Here is a 20,804-nt window from a genome sequence, read left to right on the forward strand (position 1 = left end):
TTTTCACCATTTACTTTATTATTAATTTAATTAAATTGAGTCCTTTATTATGTGAGATATAACTACGATATAACATATTATATGTTGTATTAGAAGAAAATTGTAATTAACCGATAACTCGCCGATAATAGTCTTATTTAACATCTGTAGTAATTAATTTTATTATATTTATATTACTTATTTATATGAATGACCAGAAGCTGCAGATTCTGCTCGGGATCTGCTGCCAATTATCTGCCGTCAGATTACGCGCGCGCAGATCCTGCTCGGTTTCTGCCGACAATTTGACATCAAGTGATGTTAGCAGATCTTGCTCAGTTTTTGCTAATAATCTGCTGTCAGATTCTGTGAGCAGGTTTTGCTAGCAAATCGTGAGCCTATTGCGGACATAATGGATGCCAATCTGCTAGCAACTTTTGTGGAAATCTGTCGCCAATCTGCTGGCAAATTGCCCGCATTTGCTTACCGGGAATGTTTTATGATAATATCAAATTTATTATTTAAAAGTTGAACGAGTTATATAAATATCTCAAGTGATAAATAAAATTAAATAAATTTATTAGATATAATCCCATACAGCACAGAAGCTTGCATCAACATTGCTGCAATATTACAACATTGCACATAGCAGTGTAATGCTGCAGAAATATTGCAGAGACATTATTTTACTTTGGCAATGTTGCAGCAACATTTTAACATAGCGAAAATGTATAACATGTGTTTCTTTACTTGCCGCTATGTGACGACACCAAACTTAACTAACTCGTATTCGAATTTTCATCTAAAGTGGATATAAGGCCTACAAAGGACTAATGTAGTAATTATATTTCTTGTCTTGTGTCAGTTAAATTTCTGATAAACTGACTTGATTTATTTAATATTCTGAATCCTAATAAGGGATCTAGATTATGAAACAAATAATTTGTTTAATAATCTAGATCCCTCGTTGGGATTCAGAATATTAAACAAATTTTTCTTCATTGAATCAGTAAATGGGAAATAATTCATTTATTGCACGTATTAAAATATTCTGGTACCGAGTGTATGTAAAATAATTGTATGTATAATTATTGAGATAAATATTTAATAAGACACATTTGATAAAAAACACTAATAGATATTTTTTTTCAAAGGCGATAAATGTTTTTTTTCCTATCTTTCTTAAACATTTCTTTATATTTTCAAAGTTTATTTATTAAATTTAAAACGGTCTGCATTTGCAATAGCAAAACGCGTTTTAATATTGCAAATACGTTGCACCGTAACATTACTACAATATTACATTGTAATATTTCTGAGGGCGGACATTTCAACGTTGCTGCAAGCTTGCAGTAATGTTGCAGAAACATTTCGCAACTTCTATGCAATATTACAATGTTTCAATGTTAGGTCTATGCAACGTTTTTGCAATCTTTCGGTGCTGTATGGGATTACATATTGCATATTTATATTATTACATTACAGGGGGGAAAGAGGGATAATAATTAAATAAATTCTCGAATTGAGAATTATTTAAATTTGCTTGGTATCGTACCAAGAAAATTTGTGCCCTGTGCACACAAATAAGTTTCAACGAAAAACTTATTTTCTCGTTGAAACTTACGCACTATCATCCGCGTTTAGCTCTTATGGCCTTTAAATTTAAGTTTATATTTATATTATGTAATGTTAAGCCTCTGCTACAATGACACTCGAGTGTATATACAATTCAGTCGTACAGTTGTATCGATAGATACGTTTCAGATGGTTATTTCCTTATTTCCACATTATTTTCGGTCGCAAAGCAGTCGCGGTCGCACAGTCGCAGTCGCTCGAATAGGAATTGAACCTATTCAAACGATTGTGACTATGACTGTTTTGCAACCGAAATTATCACCTCAAGCGACCATCGATACAACTGTACGACTGAATTGTAGATACATTCGAGAGTCATTTGTAGCGGAGGTTTTACACTATGGAATGGTAACTGCAATAAGGTTCACTTTATTATTGATGGATATGTTTTATTGTGTGGTGCATATAAAAAAATAAAAAAACAATCGACGATTTGGCTCAAAAGTTATGTCAAAAGAATTATGCTCTTTAAAAGAATTACATTTTGAAAGCATTTTCTTTAGCTGCTCTGCGCATAAAATTATTCTTTATATTTATATCTAACTTAATATAATCTTCCGATAGTATTACATCTGTCATGTGGCGCAAAGCGAATTGGAAACAAAACTCCTCAAGTTCCTAAAATTCACATGATATTCGATGATATATTATATACACATAAATAAATATATTCTAATTCATGAATTCCATAATTAATAGCGATTAATCCCGAACTTACCTTAGCATTGCATTCGATCGCTTTATTGTAGAAGAAAGCTACATTTGACACACTGATGGCTTTTTCTATTATTTGACTGCAATCCTTTATAAGATTGGTTTCACAATACATGTCGGCCAACTCCATAAGTTCTGTAAAAAAGTGTCATTGCAGTTTTTGAATTGTAAGTCAGTGATAGTTTACGTTAACAACTTCAATTACCTAACGCGTTCTCCGAAGGTAAATCGATTGTGCCGGTATATAAGTATTTTAAGAAGGCTTTATAAACGATGTAAGAAAATTTATCTGATACAGTGAACACTGGTGATGAATCCGATATACTGTCAAAAAATAATGTGTTGACATTATGTAATAACTAAACTTGTGAGAAATTCTCAATAAAAATACCAGTTTTCTTTTCTAAATTTACCTTTGAATATTCTTAGGCCAATCATGTTGAAACATCCTTTCGAAATAATCGCAACGAATCTTAAGGATAGCCTTGTGAACATAAATAGGTTGTCCTTCAACTTGTATGGTAAAATCGCTCGTTAACTGCAGAATACAAATTATTAAATAATTTAATAATATCAGATTAATATAAAAATTATTATAAATAATACGTAATTTTTCACTGTTAATGTTATAATTCAATATATGTTTGAAGTGAGTCCAGAAGTCTCAATCAAAACCATCAGTAATGATTGCAATTTATTTTTTCTATGTAGAAAAGTTTCCAAATTTTTTTTTATAAAACTACAAATCTCTGATATATAAATCTCTATATTCTTTTATACTAACCAAAACTAATGTGAAAAAATATATATTATATATATTTAGTTTTATGCTGTATAATGCAAAAAAGTACATACAGAACAATAATAGGAAACATACCGGATCATCAAATGCTGCTCCTACAGATTCCAATATATTCAATTCTTCCTCAACATGCTTAAAATTATTTGTAAACACAGTCAATGGCTCCAACAATAATCTACAGCCACTGTACGCAATCGCGTCGTGAATCCTCGAAAACTTTGTGGGAAACGGGACGAAAATAGAATTGGAGCGAAAATTACCCCATACATAGATAATCCTATCATAGCCGACTGCAACGCTCAAAGTATCAACAGCAGCGATATCCAAAACCTTTCCCATCTCGGGCACGTTCACCTGTCGTTCGTGTCTTTCCTTATTATTTTGTTTCTTGACTCCCATCATGACAATTATTAAAAAGTTTTTTTATCAATAATTCATGTATTACCATAATCGGACAACATTCCAATTCATTATTTCTCTTAACGCCGACTTGTCCATAAGAGTTATTGCCCCAGGCATAGATTTTTCCTTTATTCGTGAGTATCAACGTATGATAACATCCGCAGGTCACCTTAACTGAAACATCGATTTCCATCTCAACCATGAGGATATTCAATGCAAAATTTTTAGAAATCAAATCTCAGAGATAAAAAAAAATCACCTATTTTATCCGAAATATTCTTAATTTCGCGTGGGTGCATGTAATATTTTCGCGACTGAGCGGTTAAAATCTGCCTCTCAAAATTATTGCCCCAACCATATATTTTGTTTTCGTCAGTTATAACTGTGTTGAATTTTTGACCACACGCGATATGGATAACATTTTTATTCTCCAATTCATGTTTCACCTGCCTCGGTACACTATCAAAAATTATATTTCTTTTAATAATATACCAATAATCATTGTCTCCCCAAGAGTACACCTAAATTACAAACAATTGTTTAGTTTATAAGAATGACTATTATCGTTGTGATAGTTTAATCTTTTATTTACCTTTCCATCACTAGTCAGAGCGAGACAATGATACCTGCCGCATGCGATGTCCACGATACGTTTCTCGCTTAAGCCGGCGACTTGAATAAACGTGGATTCTTCAGGTATACACATTGTCGGATACATGTATACTTCATCGTCTTTTTTCTTTCCAGCGAGATCGCAGAAATAAACCTTTCAAAAATAGCATAACAGTAATACATTTTTTTATTTGATTTTTTTTAATATTTGCATATTGAAATAAATTATGGCCAAGTATCTGTACTTATAATCAAAACACTATTTATTAAATATATATTCTAATTAATTTATCTACTCATATTTCATTATGATTTCATACACATATATGTAAAAATTTTCATTTCCGCTTGTTGCCAAAGAAAGAAGAAAAGTTCACGATTTAGGGAGGATATAAAACCTCATATCAATTTTATCTTTGAAGCAAGTTAAAATTTATTTCCAGACATTCAGATATGCCATCAAGGCACATTCAAAGAATATAATAATATCTTTGATATACCTCTCCTTCTTCTGTAAGTGCCAGGATGAAAATCCCGCCGCGAACAAACTTTTTTATGTTTTTTCCATACAGTTCTTTTATTTTTTTTAGATAGATAGCAGTATGTATGCCATTGAGCATTGAATTAAATTCTAAAATGTAGACATTCTTATCCTTTGTCACAATTATAGCACTCTCACCACGCCCATCTGTTTTAAAACATCAGGTATAAGTAGCAATATTACTTAGCAAAAAAGCCAATATGAGAAAAAAAAGGTAAATCTTACCAAATATCATAACCATGTGAATTTGTAGGATAAATTCCGGCTTTAGCAGCAAGAAGACCACCCAATTTTTGAGATTCATTGAAATTATCTTCTCTGCTAGAACGCATTGCAAGATTCTCTTGTCATATTTCTGCATCTTGCTGCAAATAGTTGATCACTTTCAATTTAGTTACTTACTCATTCACTTTGATTTGTATTAGTTGTATTTCATGTCATCGCAAGCTTCTTGTTTTCATCTATTTTCTCACCGGCATGCGATTATTTCGACATCGCTATCATTGAGTAGCAACTTATATAAAAAAGAAGAAATAAACAAAACTGTCAAACTTACTCCTCTTTATTGGTTGTTAAGTTTCTTTTCTGTACATCTTCCAGGGAGCAGAATTTTTTCGACGACATCGACACGATAGTATCGCGACTTTGTGTCGCTGCTTTTTGCATAAACTTAGCCTGCATGTTCATGTCTAACTTAATATCTTGCAATAATGCGTCAGCTGTCATGTGACGTAGAGCAAACTGAGAGCAGAACTCCTCGAGTTCCTAAGATTCACATGATATTCGACATGACATACATATATCGTATACATATAATTATATGATTTATATGATATAAAATAAATACATTCCCTGGCGAAAATAAGAAACTTTATAAAGCGTTAACAACCGTTGAGTGAGGATTTTCTGAGAGTTTTTATGCTTTTCAAACTTTGTAAGAGCACTGACATAACGCTGTTGGGTTTTGAATGCTTATCAAACGCTGCAGTGTTGCAATTTTTGTTCTACAAACTCTTTATACAGGGTTTAGCAAAAGTGTGGAAACCCCTTAATATTTCGAAAAATACGCATTTAAAAAAAAAATGTTTCATACAAAAGTTATAGGGTTTTATGTGGCGCATTACACAGCAACATTATTATGACCTCGAATAGCGTTGTCAAGGTTATGTGAAGGTCACCTCCAATTTTTTAAATGGGACACCCTATATGCTTTTGCATATTCTTGTAGCTTATCTCGAGAGCTTTCCAAAACACTATAATTAAGTTAGTTTTCATTAAGTACTTTCCGAGTTATGAGGCTTCAAATCATTTCTTAATTTTACATAAACCATAAAATATCTTGTAAAATATTCATTTTTCGATTATCTTACCTTAATATTTTTATGTACAAAATAATGAGAGGAATCAATTAGTGTAAAGAAAACACACAGTTGTTTTTAAGAAAAAATATGTAATTGTTAATTGTAAATTACATATTTTTTCTTAAAAACAACCGTTTTTTCTTTACTCCAATTGATTCCTCTTATTATTTTGTACATAAAAGTATTAAGGTAAGATAATCAAAAAGTGAATATTTTACAAGATATTTTATGGTTTATGTAAAATTAAGAAATGATCTCAAGCCTCATAACTCGGAAAGTACTTAATGAAAACTAACTTAATTATAGTGTTTTGGAAAGCTCTCGAGATAAGCTACAAGAATATGCAAAAGCATATAGGGTGTCCCATTTAAAAAGTTGGAGGTGACCTTCACATAACCTTGACAACGCTATTCGAGGTCATAATAATGTTGCTGTGTAATGCGCCACATAAAACCCTATAACTTTTGTATGAAACATTTTTTTTTTAAATGCGTATTTTTCGAAATATTAAGGGGTTTCCATACTTTTGCTAAACCCTGTATAATGTTACATGAAAGTTTTGCAATGCTGAGGTAACATTTTTCAGAGTACGTTCAGTAAACGTTGATACATCTTCGTGTACAGAGTTTACTCAGACTTTTCAAACGTTTACGATTACGCTATAACGTACAAACGTCTTTTAAACGCTGCAGTGTTGCAATTTTTGTTCTACAAACTCTTTACTAATCGTTTTTAAACTCTCGACGAACTTCCACAAACGTTCATGTAAACGCCAAACAAACGTCTCATTTTTGCCAGGGTTGCAATTAATGAATTCCAACATCAATAGCGATTAACCCTGAACTGTAATACTTACTTTAGCATTGTATTTGATCGCTTTATTGTAGAAGAATGCCACATTTAATACAGTGATGTCTTGTTGTATTATTTGACTGCAATCTTTTATAAGATTGGTTTCACAATACATGTCGGCCAATTCCAGAAGTTCTGTGAAAAAATGTCATTGCAGTTTTTGAATTGTAAGTTAGTGATAGTTTACGTTACAACTTCAATTACCTAACGCGTTCTCCGAAGGTAAATCGATTGTGCCGGTATATAAGTATTTTAAGAAGGCTTTATAAACGATGTAAGAAAATTTATCTGATACAGTGAACACTGGTGATGAATCCGATATACTGTCAAAAAATAATGTGTTGACATTATGTAATAACTAAACTTGTGAGAAATTCTCAATAAAAATATCAGTTTTTTTTTTAAATTTACCTTCGAATATTTTCAGCCCAATCATGTTGAAACATCTTTTTGAAATAATCGCAACGAATCTTAAGGATAGCCTTGTGAACATAAATAGGTTGTCCTTCAACTTGTATGGTAAAATCGCTCGTTAACTGCAGAATACAAATTATTAAATAATTTAATAATATCAGATTAATATAAAAATTATTATAAATAATACGTAATTTTTCACTGTTAATGTTATAATTCAATATATGTTTGAAGTGAGTCCAGAAGTCTCCATCAAAACCATCAGTAATGATTGCAATTTATTTTTTCTATGTAGAAAAGTTTCCAAATTTTTTTTTATAAAACTACAAATCTCTGATATATAAATCTCTATATTCTTTTATACTAACGAAAACTAATATGAAAAAATATATATTATATATATTTAGTTTTATGCTGTATAATGCAAAAAAGTACATACAGAACAATAATAGAAAACATACCGGATTATCAAATGCTGCTCCTACAGATTCCAATATATTCAATACTTCTTTAACATACTTGTAATTATTTGTAAACACAGTCAATGGCTTGGACAAGAATCTGTATTGACTGTACGCAATCACGTCGTGGATCCTCGAAAACTTTGTGGGAAATGGGACGAAAATAAATTCGTAATAAAAATTACCCCATACATAGATAATCCTATCATAGCCGACTGCAACGCTCAAATCACCAAGAGCAGCGATATCCAAAACCTTTCCCATCGCGGGCACGTTCACCTGTCGATCGTATCTTTCCTTATTATTTTGTTTCTCGTCTCACTCATTATGGCAATTATTAAAAAGTTTGTTGTCAATAATCCATGAGTTACCATAATTGGACCAGAACGTTTAATTTCTTTATTAACGCCGATTTGTCCGGACTTGTTATTGCCCCAGGCATAGATCTCGCCTTTATTGGTGAGTGCCAACGTATGATAAAATCCGCAGGTCACCTTAACTGAAACATCGATTTCCATCTCAACCATAATATAAACCATAAGGATGTTCGATAATGCAACACTCTTAAAGATCAAATCTCAGACATAAAAAAATTTACCTATTTTATCCGAGATTGTGATAATTTCGCGTGGGTACATGTAATATTTTTGCGACGGATCGATTGAAATCTGGTCCATTAAATTATTGCCCCAACCATATATTTTGTTTTCGTCAGTTACAACTATGTTGAATTGTAGACCACACGCGATATGGATAACATTCTTATTCTCCAATTCATGTTTCACTCGCCTCGGCATACTATCAAAAGAATCTAATTCTCCCTCATAAAACCGCTTGTAATTATTTTCTCCCCAAGCATACACCTAAATTACAAACAATTGTTTAGTTTATAAGAATGACTATTATCGTTATCATTGTGACAGTTTATAATCTTTCGCTTACTTTTTCATCGCTGGTCAGAGCAAGATAATGATACATGCCGCATGCGATGTCCACGACACGTTTCTTTCTTAAGTCGGCGACTCGAGTAGGTGTCAACATGACAGGCATATGCGGTGTCTTAAGGAATGTTTTGCGTCTTCGGGAGAGCCAGTAATAAACCTTTCAAAGATAGTATAGTTACAATATATTTTTTTATCTCATTTTTGAATCTTATTTTATATTTAGAATGTTACATGAAAGTATCTACAGATTTGTCAAAAGATTAATGATATTATTTCATGTTTGATATTTTGATACATTTTTAAAATATCATGCTACTATAGTTTCACATGTAAAAATTTTTATTTCCACTTGTCCCCTAAGAAATATTCACGATTTAAGCGGCGTCTACAATGAGATTTTAAGGAGACTTAAGGCGTAAGACTTAAGTCTCCTTAAAATCTCATTGTAGACGCCGCTTTAGGGAGGACATAAAACTTCCTAATATAAATCTTATCTTTCAAGCAAGTTAAAATTTGTTTCCAGAAACTCAAATGTATTATCAAGGCACATTCAAGGAATATGAAGTATTTGGTATACCTCTCCCTCTTCTGTAAGTGCCAGGAAGAAAAAATTGCCGTTAGCAAAGGTTTTTATGTTTTTTCCACATAATTTTTTTATTTTTTTGGGGTAGATAGCAGTATGTAAATGATTCTTCTCTGAATAATATAAGCTGTAGACATTCTTGTCCTTCATCACAATTATACTCCCACGGCTATCTATTTAAAAATGACACGGCGTAAGTAACAATATCACATAGCAATAAAAAAATAATATGGAAGGAAGAAGAAATGATAAATCTTACCATATACTAGAAACATGTGAATTTGTGAAATAAATTCCGGCTTTAACAAATGGAAAAGCATCCAATTTTTAAGATCCATTGGAGTTATCTTCTCTGCTAGAACGCATTGCAAGATTCTGTTCTCATATTCCTGCATCTCGCTGCAAATAGTTGATCACTTTAACTTTAGTTACCTACTCATTCACTTTAATTTGTATTAGTTATATTTCATATCATCGCAAGCTTCTCGTTTTCATCTATTTTCTTACCATATGCGATTATTTTGATATTGCTATCATCGAGTAACAATTTATATAAAAAAGAAAAAAAAACAAGACTGTCAAACTTACTCCTCTTTATTAATTGTTAAATTTCTCTTCTCTACATCTTCCAGGGTACATAACTTTTTCGGCGACATCGACATGATAGTAACGCGACTTTGTGTCGGTGTAATTTTTGACCAGCAATTGAGAAATCTTTATACTTTTTCTTCTTATTTTTCTCTCACAGTAAATCGAAACGCTCTTATTACTATCCTCTGATGCTCTTATACTATTCTTTTAGAAAGATCAAATTAAAATGCACTCATACGATAATGTAAGGGTGCGTTCCGTTTCATGCGTGAAACGCATGAGTGTCTAGTGTACAGTATATGATGTGCAGTGCAGAGCCCGTTCCATTTCTTCATGTATGGATCATTCGCCTCTAGTAACGGAACAGATTTCATGCAATTCATGCAACATGGATGACGGTTTAAAATTTATTAAATCGCAATTAATTGCGATAATATCTGTTCATCTTCTTTTATAATAAAAGAAGAAGACTCATGTTTCTCAAGTAGCAGTGATGAAAGTGAATTTTCAAGTGATAAGAAACTGATATATCAACTTTATATGCCATTCTTATAATGAAAAACACAAGAGGAGAGAATATTCCTTGTGAAAAATTAACTAATATTAAATTAATATTAATATATTTAATTAATTAAATATATTAATATTTACTCAAGCTGTACAGGTTGTCCCATTATATATTTTTAATGTCCCACTCCAAATAACTTTTTTGATTTTGATTGTAGAAAAAAATGTTTCAGACAAAAGTTGTATGGTTTCAAGGAAGAGAAATTAATTGGTGTAAAAAAAAACAGTTGTTTTTAAGAAAAAATATGTAATTTGCAATTAACAATTACATATTTTTTCTTAAATATAACTAAACGTTTTTTACATACCAATTGATTCCTCACATTATTTTGTGCATAAATGTATCAAGGTAAGATAATCGAAAAATGAATATTTCACTAGATATTTTACGGTTTATGTAAAATTAAGAAATTATTTCAAGCCTCATAACTCGAAAAGCACTCAAGGAAAAAATACTTTATTGAAGTGTTTTGAAAAGCTCTCGAGGCAAGCTATAAGAATATGCAGTGAAAAATAGGGGTTTCCGCTTAAGAATTTGAAGATGATCTTCATGTAACCTTCAAAAAATTATCCAAAGTCAAATAATTGTCACCATCTTATGTCCCTCTTCAAACCATACAACTTTTGTCTAAAACATTTTCTTCTACAATCAAAAATAAAAAAGTTACTTGGGATGGGACATTAAAATGGGACATCCTGTATAATAAAATCTACGTAAAGCTAATTGACAAATCAATCAATCCTAACCTATAATAATTAAATTTCGCGCTAATATTTATTAAATGCATGAAATTATATGAAGTGCCTCACCTCGCGAGGTACATGAGGCACTCCATGCGGTCTCATGTATCAGAAGAAGCGAGGCAATACAGTTAAGAATAGGTTGGACCATGCATGCAGCATGTGCACATGAAGAGAAACGGAACGAACTTCCATGCTTCTATGCGCATCATGCATGAAACGGAACGCACCCTAAGATGATTGTGGGATTATGAAATGGTTACCACGCCGTCAGGAAATGAACGAGCGGAATGTCTGAGGATCGAGATATCAGGTTTACAAATAAATGACCTAGAACATACCGAGACGAGAACCGTATATTGTCCAAGTACACAACAACATCGGAACAAATGCCGGATACGTAAGACCAAACTTCCGATGGCCTCAAGTCGAATTCGCAGCAAATAATTACAATACCGCCCGAGAAAAATGACCACGACCATAAGATATAGGACTCAATGCGAAATGAGCCACCACGTGTATATAACATGAACGGATACTTGCGAGGTACTTGCGTTAACAGCACGACGGAAGAATGGTGACTGCTTGCTGGCCTGTAGTCGCGATAGCTCATCTCGGGTCGCGCCAAAACTATGCAGCTAATCGCCTTGTGCGACATCAAACTAATGGCCATCACACATGAAATTCCATAAGCACGTAAGACGTAAACGTAAGGAAATCGACCAATCACGGTCAAGTATTAGCCCCTCCAAGGGGTCAAAACTCGACCGTGATTGGTCGATTTCCTTACGCTTATGTCTTACGTGCTTATGGAATTTCATGTGCGAAAGCCTTAAGGCCCATTCTACAATGAGTCATTAATCGTTAGTCGTAAGCAAATTGACCAATTACACTCGATTATTTCGAAAATAATCGACTGTGATTGATCAATTTGCTTAAGACTGACGACTAATGACTCATTGTAGAATGGCTCTAAAGCCAGGTCTACATTGGTCGTATCCATAGACCTTACAGATATGGACTGGCAATACGTATCAGACTGTGTCCGGAGGAGGTTAGAGAGAGAAACATACTTTTTGGTACTTCTCTTTCTACAAGTGTCCGTACAAGTGTGCGGACACTTGTAGAAAGAGAAGTACTAAAAAGTATGTTTCTCTCTCTAACCTCCTCCGGACACTGCTTCTCTACAGAAACTATAGGCAATTGCCAGTCCATATCTGTAAGGTCTATGGTCGTATCGTAAGGTTGTAAGGCCGTAGTCGTAAGAAATTGACCAATCACAGTTGATTATTCTCCTGAAATTCAACTGGGATTGGTCAATTTTTTACGACTACGACCTTACAACCTTACGATACGACCAATGTAGATCCGGCCATAGATGCCAGTTTTGGCCCGCTACGCACACAAAGAAAGAACCGTGTACGTGTGGCGCTACAGCCACTCGTCGCCGCCGAGCGCCACACGTACACGGTTCTTTCTTCGTGTGCGTAGCGTGCAGCGGGCCAAAACTGGCATCTATGGACCCGGCTTAAGCCGGTTATACAATAGCTGTCGTAAGTCGGGTGTCGTAAGAGTTAACCAATCACAGTTGATTTTAGAGAAGAATAATCGAATACGATTGGTCAACTCTTACGACACCCGACTTACGATAGCTATTGTATAATGCGTCGTCTACAATGAGATTTTAAGGAGACTTAAGGCGTAAGATTTAAGAAATTGACCAATCACAGTCGAGTATTCTCTTAATACTTGACTGTGATTGATCAATTTCTTAAGTCTTACGCCTTAAGTCTCCTTAAAATCTCATTGTAGACGACGCTTAACCGGCTTTAGGCTGGTTCTACAATAGCTGTCTTAAGTCGGATGTCAAAAGAGTTAACCAATCACAGTTGATTTTAGAGAAGAATAATCGAATACGATTGGTCAACTCTTACGACACCCGACTTACGACAGCTATTGTAAAATCGGCCTAAAGCCGGTTATACAATAGCTGTCGTAAGTCGGGTGTCGTAAGAGTTGACCAATCGTATTCGATTATTCTTCTCTAAAATCAACTGTGATTGGTTAACTCTTACGACACCCGACTTACGACAGCTATTGTATAACCGGCTTAATGCGTAGTCTACAATGGGATTTTAAGACTTAAGATTTAAGAAATTAACCAATTACAATTGACTTTAGAGAAGGATAATAAATATGGTTGGTCAATTTCTTAAATTTTAAGTGTTAAAGTGTCATTGTAGACGTCGCTTAAAGCCGGTTATACAATAGCTGTCGTAAGTCGGGTGTCGTAAGAGTTGACCAATCGTATTCGATTATTCTTCTCTAAAATCAACTGTGATTGGTTAACTCTTACGACACCCGACTTACGACAGCTATTGTATAACCGGCTTTAGGCCGATTTTACAATAGCTGTCGTAAGTCGAGTGTCGTAAGAGTTAACCAATCACAGTTGATTTTAGAGAAGAATAATCGAATACGATTGGTCAACTCTTACGACACCCGACTTACGACAGCTATTGTATAACCGGCTTTAAGCGACGTCTACAATGACACTTTAACACTTAAAATTTAAGAAATTGACTAACCATATTTATTATCCTTCTCTAAAGTCAATTGTAATTGGTCAATTTCTTAAATCTTAAGTCTTAAAATCCCATTGTAGACTACGCATTAAGCCGGTTATACAATAGCTGTCGTAAGTCGGGTGTCGTAAGAGTTAACCAATCACAGTTGATTTTAGAGAAGAATAATCGAATACGATTGGTCAACTCTTACGACACCCGACTTACGACAGCTATTGTATAACCGGCTTTAGGCTGGTTCTACAATAGCTGTCGTAAGTCGGATGTCAAAAGAGTTAACCAATCACAGTTGATTTTAGAGAAGAATAATCGAATACGATTGGTCAACTCTTACGACACCCGACTTACGACAGCTATTGTAGAATCGGCCTTAAGGCCATCACACACAAAATTGCATAGCATAAGACCATATGAACCAATGAGCATCGAGTATTAAATCGCCATATTGACTTACATAACATAATACTCGATGCTCATTGGTCCATATGGTCTTATGCTATGCAATTTTGTGTGTGATGGCCTTTAGGCCTCTGCTACAATGAGTCGTAAGGGCTCGTTCCCACTGAGCGCGTCACGCGTCGCGTCACCAGCGTGAGCCAATCAAAATATCCCATTGTAATAACATGTTTTCCGTGTTATTCTGGAAACTCAGGCCTTTTTTAGTAGTGAGGGAGGTCTTACTTAGTGTGTCCGTTTTTCGACTAGAGGTCGCAATACGAGCGAGAGAGACAGAGATAGACGGCAGTAGTCGTTCTCTCTCTAACATACGTCTAAATGCGACTTCTAGATCGCAGCGAACCTAGCAGGCAAGCTGTGAACTCCCGAAAAACGGACACACTAAAGGCCGCAGCATACACTTTTACATAACGCATAATGCATAAAGCATAAGGAAATCAACCAATCAGAGTCCTTCATTTCCATCCTCCCTTCTCATTCTGCGGATCTCACATAGTGCACAAAGCATAATGCATAAATAGTCGAAAAATCCGTAAAGATGAAAGGCCGCAGCACACACTTTTGCATAATGCATTATGCATAAAGCATAAGCCATAACGTAATACACAGCAACGCACAAGCTTGTGCATAAGACATAAGGTTTTAACCTCAAAGTTACGACACGGAAAGTGCAAAATTGTGTGAAAAGTGAACTGTGTGGCGTATAAAGTGTAAAATATTTTGTTACTGGAATTATATTTAAAGGTAAATATTTTTTAAATAAAGCAATTAAATTTATTTTAATAAAAAAACACTATATAAATATGTTCCATTAAATATGTTCTACTAAATATGTATTTACATCGTAATTTAATTAAATATATATTTATATTTTTCATTTTTAGGTCTGTTCTCTCTTACACATAATAAGACAGGATCATACATGGATGATAATGAAGATTTTTTAATTTTGTCTCTTTTTTATTTGTGCTTATTAGCATTATTAAAAAAGAGGAAAAAAAGATGGTTGAATCGGAGATGGTGGCGAGACCTATCAATTTAAAACGTCCTTGGTATGGAGATTATGAACATCTATTCCACGAATTAAAATATGATGATCCTGATATGTTTTTTCGATATGTACGAATGACAAAGGAAACTTTCCACCTTTTATTAAATATGACAAAGCCTTTTTTGACGAAAGCAAACAAAAGAGCTTTTAGTCCAGAACAACGATTGGCCATTACTCTGAGGTACTTATTTATTTTGTCATGCAGTATTAAATATAAGAATAAAACAAACATAGCATGATATTATTTTTGCAAATATTTTATGGTAGTATCTTGTTTTATAATATTCATATATTAATTATTTTTTGTAGATTCTTAGCAACTGGAGACCAAATATTGTCCATTGCATTGGCTTTTAGATGTGGAGAGTCAACTGTACGGAACATTATTCATGAAACTTGTTCAGTCATAGTTACCTCCGGGAACTTTTTTTTTTTTTTTTTTTAAGACAGGAAATGCTTTGCGCACTTGGCGGTGAGACCCGAGGGAGGTACTGACCGCCGTCGTGGGGGACTCCCGGTTTGTTCCAACCCACGTGGGATGGGCCGGTTTACCACCCAGTACTGCCCCGAAATGTCAGCACCGGACCCTAAAACCTGTCTATAGCCCCTGGCCGTTGATAGGGATTTACGTCCACCGGGAACCGCTCGCGCATAACATCCAGTGGACAACCCTATAGCCTGGTCTGTGAGGACCCTTCCCGAAGGGAGTCGCCCCCCTTACACACACAACCCTGACTCGAGAGTCTGTAGGGAGAACGGCCGAGCTATTAGCCATTCTCCCCTCGTCCCCAGGGAGACGTGCAATGCGAGTGGGAGCCCTCACTCCCACCCGCTGCTCCCCGGAACGGAAGGCAACCAGCACCTTCCCCAGACATAAACGCCGAAGCGCAGGAACCACGAGGAAACAATAAGGAAACGAGCAACGACAAACCCACCCGAGGGTGGGGAGCACATTTACACATACTAAACGTAACACCTAACATAGGGCACAGATAATCACGCCAACATACGATAAAAGGTACCAACACCAGACTATGGACAGAGGGCGTATCCGAACCAAACAATTCCGGATCTCTCCGGAGAGCATGGCCGCAGCCCCCATAGCTACATTAGACGTCACCAGACAAACTCCATTCAAGGGGACGACGACATGGGCTCCGTAGAGCCCTGCGAGTCAGGAAGGGGCCCGACAGCGTCCTCAGACGCAGCTCGAACCCCGTCCCGACTGCCCTCACCCAATACCGCCGAACTTCCAGGGGTCGACCCTCCATCCGGTCTACCCACCTCCGGGAACTTAGCCGGGCAACTTCGACTTTTTTAATTTTTTTTTTTTTATCGTTTGTCGGTGATTGTTGGCCTAATTTCAACGTTTGTTGGTTTATATTTTTTTCTTAAACAAAAAAAATAAAAATTAGCGTGGTTAGCCGGAAAAATTTCATTTTCGTTCAAAAAGCGGTTAAATCGATACGCAATCATTCGCTGATGATTGTTGGTTTAATTATAACGTTTGTTGGTTCGGTATTTGCCTTAAAAACGAAAAATAATCTCTTTTATTAAGACCGCATTTACAAAACCCTGGCAAAAATGAGACGTTTGTTTAGCGTTTACATGAACGTTTGTGGAAGTTCGTCGAGAGTTTAAAAACGATTAGTAAAGAGTTTGTAGAACAAAAATTGCAACACTGCAGCGTTTAAAAGACGTTTGTACGTTATAGCGTAAACGTAAACGTTTGAAAAGTCTGAGTAAACTCTGTACACGAAGATGTATCAACGTTTACTGAACGTACTCTGAAAAATGTTACCTCAGCATTGCAAAACTTTCATGTAACATTATATAAAGAGTTTGTAGAACAAAAATTGCAACACTGCAGCGTTTGATAAGCATTCAAAACTCAACAGCGTTATGTAAGTGCTCTTACAAAGTTTGAAAAGCATATAAACTCTCAGAAAACCCTCACTCAACAATTGTTAACGCTTTATAAAGTTTCTTATTTTCGCCAGGGAAGTCGTTAGGATCAATCACAGTTGAAGGTTAAACAGTCCTCGAATATGATTGGTTAATTTCTTCCCAATACGTATGTCATTGTTTCTTACGACTTTAGGCTTAAACATCTATATAAACTTGACTGAAGCTTTTCCGCATTCCATTTTCGTATCACATAAGTTTGATACGTATTGTAAATATTGTAAATATATAATTAGGAATAAGTTAAAATTACATATGCGTGGTTCTATAAAAGAAAACAGAGGTTGAAAGGTTTGTATCTTATGTATTTTCTGATATATATTACAATTTCTTATTTAAGTAAAAATGTATATAGCTATTCATTTATATAGCTCATGCTATTTGATTTATAAAGTTGATTTATGTTTATTAGGAGATTATGCTGCTTGGAAATTTATATTTGAAGCTGAGCGTGGCAGAACACTTGACTCAATAGAGATACCCAATAATGTAGACATAACTTTTTGCATCGGAGAAGTGGCATATGTTTGTAGCAGTATGTTTCTTCTTTCCGTCCAATAAGTGAGTACAAAAGTTAGTTTTGCATTAATTAAAATATATTGTTTTCTAATTCTTCTATATGTGATACAATACGCTGATACATAGTGAATTAATACAATTAAGTTATTCTTATATATAATGTTAAATTGTACAATGTTCAATTGTTTTCAGTTGAAAGTTACAGAATTCGAATTTAAAAAAAGAGCACAGCACAATCTTTTTTAAACCATTGAGATAAAAGAAGTATTATATATTCAAGCACATGTTAATGATATGAATGAACAGGAATTATCGCACTATGTAAGTACTTACTTTATAACAAGATATCGCACATTATTAAATTTTATAATTGTATCAAGTCTCTTTATTAATACTTATTTCTCTCTTTTGCTTTTATAGATTAATTTAGATAATGGCCATTTTCTATTCGATCTAAATACTAAAACTGAAACAGATCTTCTAGAACCGAATTATTTTTGCTCGAGTAATCATTTTACTATAGAAGTCTTCTAGATTCTTAGATGCATCAGAGTAAGTTTAAATATTTTATTCATATATTTGTTACACATTAATTGTAAGTAGGAATAATATTTCATATCTAATCTATTACTTTTTATATTATAGGTCACGTACATTTTCCAAATTTTTCGCATTCCATTTTGATACACATACAGATACACCACATGATATACAATATACAAAATTAAATCTTTACATATTTCTATGTATAATAAATTTCCAAATCTGATTTTATCAATAGAAACAATAAGAGATCCCAGAAAACAAATATTGAAGAGTAGAATAACTGCTTTTCAAATAGTAGGATATGATGACATTGATTACGTTTTATTCACATCAATATCTAACATAAATAATCAAATAATGTTTTCTATATTGCTTTATATAGTTATTAGCAACAACATATCTGCACAGTAAAATGATAGAAAAAGAACCGCCTCAATTATCACCTACTATATTGTAGATCAAATTAAGCTGTGGGAAAATGAAAGATTCTTGTTTAGTGAAGGTGTTTTATACAGTCAATTTCTTTCACAAACCGATTTTGAGATTCTTAAAAGATCATGCACTTTCTATGGGAGTATGAAATTAATATTATATTATATATACATATTATATGTACATATATATTATATACATAAATTAATATTTGGGAAAGTGAAAGATAATTATTTTAGAAAGAATATTTTATGAAATATGAATACAGTTTATTACTACAAAATTTTATGACAAATATCACAATTGAGACATATTGTATCTTATAGGAAAGGAACTATGGTAATCGCTAATGCTGATCATGGTGACGTAAGAAAGTTTAAGAAACGATATTCAAAGGGTTCGAGTTAATATTGCGTATTAATAAAATCTAATTGTAAGCATTTTACATACATTATATTGTTTCTTCAGTAGCAATACTTACAAAAAAATATTGTCTCAAAGAAGTGCCTAGAAAAATTGGAAAATAAATTATTTTTATTTTGACATTCTAATAAAATAAGAAAAAAACTTGTTTTAATCAATGCCAAAGCTTTTCTCAGATCGGATTTGATAATATAATTATGATATAACGAATTATAATAAAGTAAATTTTTATATAATATTTATGTAATATTATTGTCTATATTTTTTTATCTACTTCTACGAATCATCACATTTATACAACAAAGAATTATTTAAAATTCGATAATTCATCATAATAAAACTTATTGTAATCTTGTACATCGTATAATAAATAAATGGCATGTTGAAAAAAAAATAAAGCTATTACTCTGGCATTCTTTTAACATTAATTTAACATTAATTTAAATTTTTGTAGCAAATGTAGCACATTAGGCTGGCTCTTTATATAATGTTTTCAATCAATATTTGTATGATGGACAAAAATAATTAAACATATATTTACAGTACTAACATTCAATATTGCAAATGATGAAATTAGACATGCAATTAAAGTGCAAACTGATAATCCTTTATACATATATTAGATATTCAAGAAAATGTAATTAAATTCAACCATAATTAAAAACCATAGTTAAAATGTAATGTTTCGCAACTTTTGACCATATTATATCGAGAATATTGAGAAATTATTGCGAATAAAATATAAGAATATTAAGTAATGCAATATTACTCGTCATAGTTTTATGTAAAAATAAAAAGTGTTAGACGAGTCGCGCAAAAGCCGTCCACACTTTTTAAGGAAGACGTCGAGAGAAAGAAACTTTCTTCTTTTTTTTCTCATTCGAGCGGTTTCCAGGCTTCAGCCAAGTTTATATAGATGTTTAAGTTTGATTGCGTATCGATTTAACCGCTTTTTGAACGAAAATGAAATTTTTCCGGCTAACTTCACGCTAATTTTTATTTTTTTGTTTAAAAAAAAAATATAAACCAACAAACGTTGAAATTAGGCCAACAATCACCGACAAACGACCAACAAACGATTAAAAAAAAAAATTAAAAAAGTCGAAGTTGCCCGGCTAAGTTCCCGGAGGTGTCATAGTCAAGGTATTACAACCCAAATAGCACAGTACATCTTATGGACATTCATTTTACGTCCATTTTACGATCATATATCCATGGACATAAAACAGTTGTCCATTGTACGTCCATATAAGTACGTACATTGTCTAATAATAAATGTACATCCAGTGGACATCCATTTGAAATCCACTTTATATAATTAATTTATGGATATATACTATACGTCCAATGGATGTTCGTACATGGACTTGTTTTGGATTATTCATTTTTGTTCCAAAAAGGATGAAAATTTACAAATTCTTTATCGTAATTCATCTGTAATATTATAATAAATAATAAGTATTACATGATAATAAGTATTGCATAAAATTCATTGTTTGCATTTGTGATCAAAAAATTAACACTAACAATTATTGTGTGTAATGCACGATTCATATTTAGTTCACGAGTTGCATAGCCAATGGTAAAAAAGAAAATAATATTACAAATGGCAGAGCCAATAATATCGA

At 33.4% G+C, this 20,804-nt stretch overlaps 2 protein-coding genes and 1 long non-coding RNA gene across 20 annotated transcripts in view; 2 read left to right on the forward strand and 1 right to left on the reverse strand.

Annotated features, from left to right (window-relative positions):
* Window positions 1–20,804, forward strand: part of LOC145970457 (uncharacterized) — a 79,717-nt gene that overhangs the window by 9,835 nt on the left and 49,078 nt on the right. The window lies entirely within an intron of this gene.
* LOC145970337 (RCC1 and BTB domain-containing protein 1-like) lies at window positions 542–11,886 on the reverse strand. 11 transcript variants are annotated; one of them, XM_083096985.1, is made up of 22 exons: window positions 11,743–11,862; window positions 9,889–10,090; window positions 9,560–9,699; window positions 9,295–9,473; window positions 8,716–8,874; window positions 8,372–8,636; window positions 8,145–8,272; window positions 7,774–8,052; window positions 7,310–7,434; window positions 7,103–7,221; window positions 6,903–7,033; window positions 5,242–5,450; window positions 4,911–5,050; window positions 4,645–4,832; window positions 4,125–4,298; window positions 3,792–4,053; window positions 3,576–3,706; window positions 3,206–3,484; window positions 2,742–2,866; window positions 2,534–2,652; window positions 2,333–2,463; window positions 542–2,232 (listed from the first exon to the last, which is right to left on the reverse strand). In XM_083096985.1, the coding sequence occupies exons 2-22, from the start codon at window positions 9,960–9,962 to the stop codon at window positions 2,092–2,094; spliced, it is 3,498 nt and encodes a 1,165-aa protein (XP_082953111.1). In that variant the 5' UTR covers window positions 9,963–10,090; window positions 11,743–11,862; the 3' UTR covers window positions 542–2,091. The 11 variants fall into 11 exon arrangements, with proteins under 11 accessions (XP_082953111.1, XP_082953107.1, XP_082953108.1 ...); XM_083096981.1 differs by lacking the exon at window positions 11,743–11,862 and adding an exon at window positions 11,541–11,680; XM_083096982.1 differs by lacking the exon at window positions 11,743–11,862 and adding an exon at window positions 11,541–11,678 and having other exon boundaries at window positions 9,889–10,095.
* LOC145970431 (uncharacterized) lies at window positions 14,481–19,418 on the forward strand. Of its 8 annotated transcripts, none has more exons than XR_014438451.1 (7): window positions 14,482–14,984; window positions 15,218–15,472; window positions 15,601–17,817; window positions 17,968–18,096; window positions 18,196–18,327; window positions 18,421–18,895; window positions 19,080–19,418. XR_014438451.1 is itself a non-coding variant. In XM_083097243.1 (7 exons), exons 2-4 carry the CDS (start codon window positions 15,243–15,245, stop codon window positions 15,784–15,786), a joined length of 339 nt encoding a protein of 112 aa, XP_082953369.1. In that variant the 5' UTR covers window positions 14,484–14,984; window positions 15,218–15,242; the 3' UTR covers window positions 15,787–17,817; window positions 17,968–18,096; window positions 18,196–18,327; window positions 18,421–19,418. The 8 variants fall into 8 exon arrangements, 2 of the variants coding, with proteins under 2 accessions (XP_082953369.1, XP_082953370.1); XR_014438450.1 differs by having other exon boundaries at window positions 18,421–18,615; window positions 18,704–19,418; XM_083097243.1 differs by having other exon boundaries at window positions 14,484–14,984; window positions 15,601–15,664; window positions 15,742–17,817; window positions 18,421–19,418.

The sequence above is a fragment of the Camponotus vicinus genome, unplaced genomic scaffold, assembly GCF_025532165.1.
Source record: "Camponotus vicinus isolate PSW18456_S1 unplaced genomic scaffold, iyCamVici1.0 SCAF_4, whole genome shotgun sequence".
NCBI classification, from domain to species: domain Eukaryota; kingdom Metazoa; phylum Arthropoda; class Insecta; order Hymenoptera; family Formicidae; genus Camponotus; species Camponotus vicinus.

Excerpts from the sequence above, each read along its gene's own strand:
- LOC145970337 (XM_083096978.1), bottom strand. The coding sequence starts at position 11,728 with ATGTTATATACACGTGGTGGCTCATTTCGCATTGAGTCCTATATCTTA. Across the intron at positions 5,451-6,902 it reads CGATCAAATACAATGCTAAA|GAACTCGAGGAGTTCTGCTC; the intron begins GTAAGTATTACA and ends TGTGAATCTTAG. Across the intron at positions 2,653-2,741 it reads TGGCCTAAGAATATTCAAAG|TATATCGGATTCATCACCAG; the intron begins GTAAATTTAGAA and ends ATTTTTTGACAG.
- LOC145970431 (XM_083097243.1), top strand. The coding sequence starts at position 15,243 with ATGGTTGAATCGGAGATGGTGGCGAGACCTATCAATTTAAAACGTCCT. Across the intron at positions 15,473-15,600 it reads CGATTGGCCATTACTCTGAG|ATTCTTAGCAACTGGAGACC; the intron begins GTACTTATTTAT and ends TATTTTTTGTAG. Across the intron at positions 15,665-15,741 it reads TTAGATGTGGAGAGTCAACT|GAAATGCTTTGCGCACTTGG; the intron begins GTACGGAACATT and ends TTTTTAAGACAG.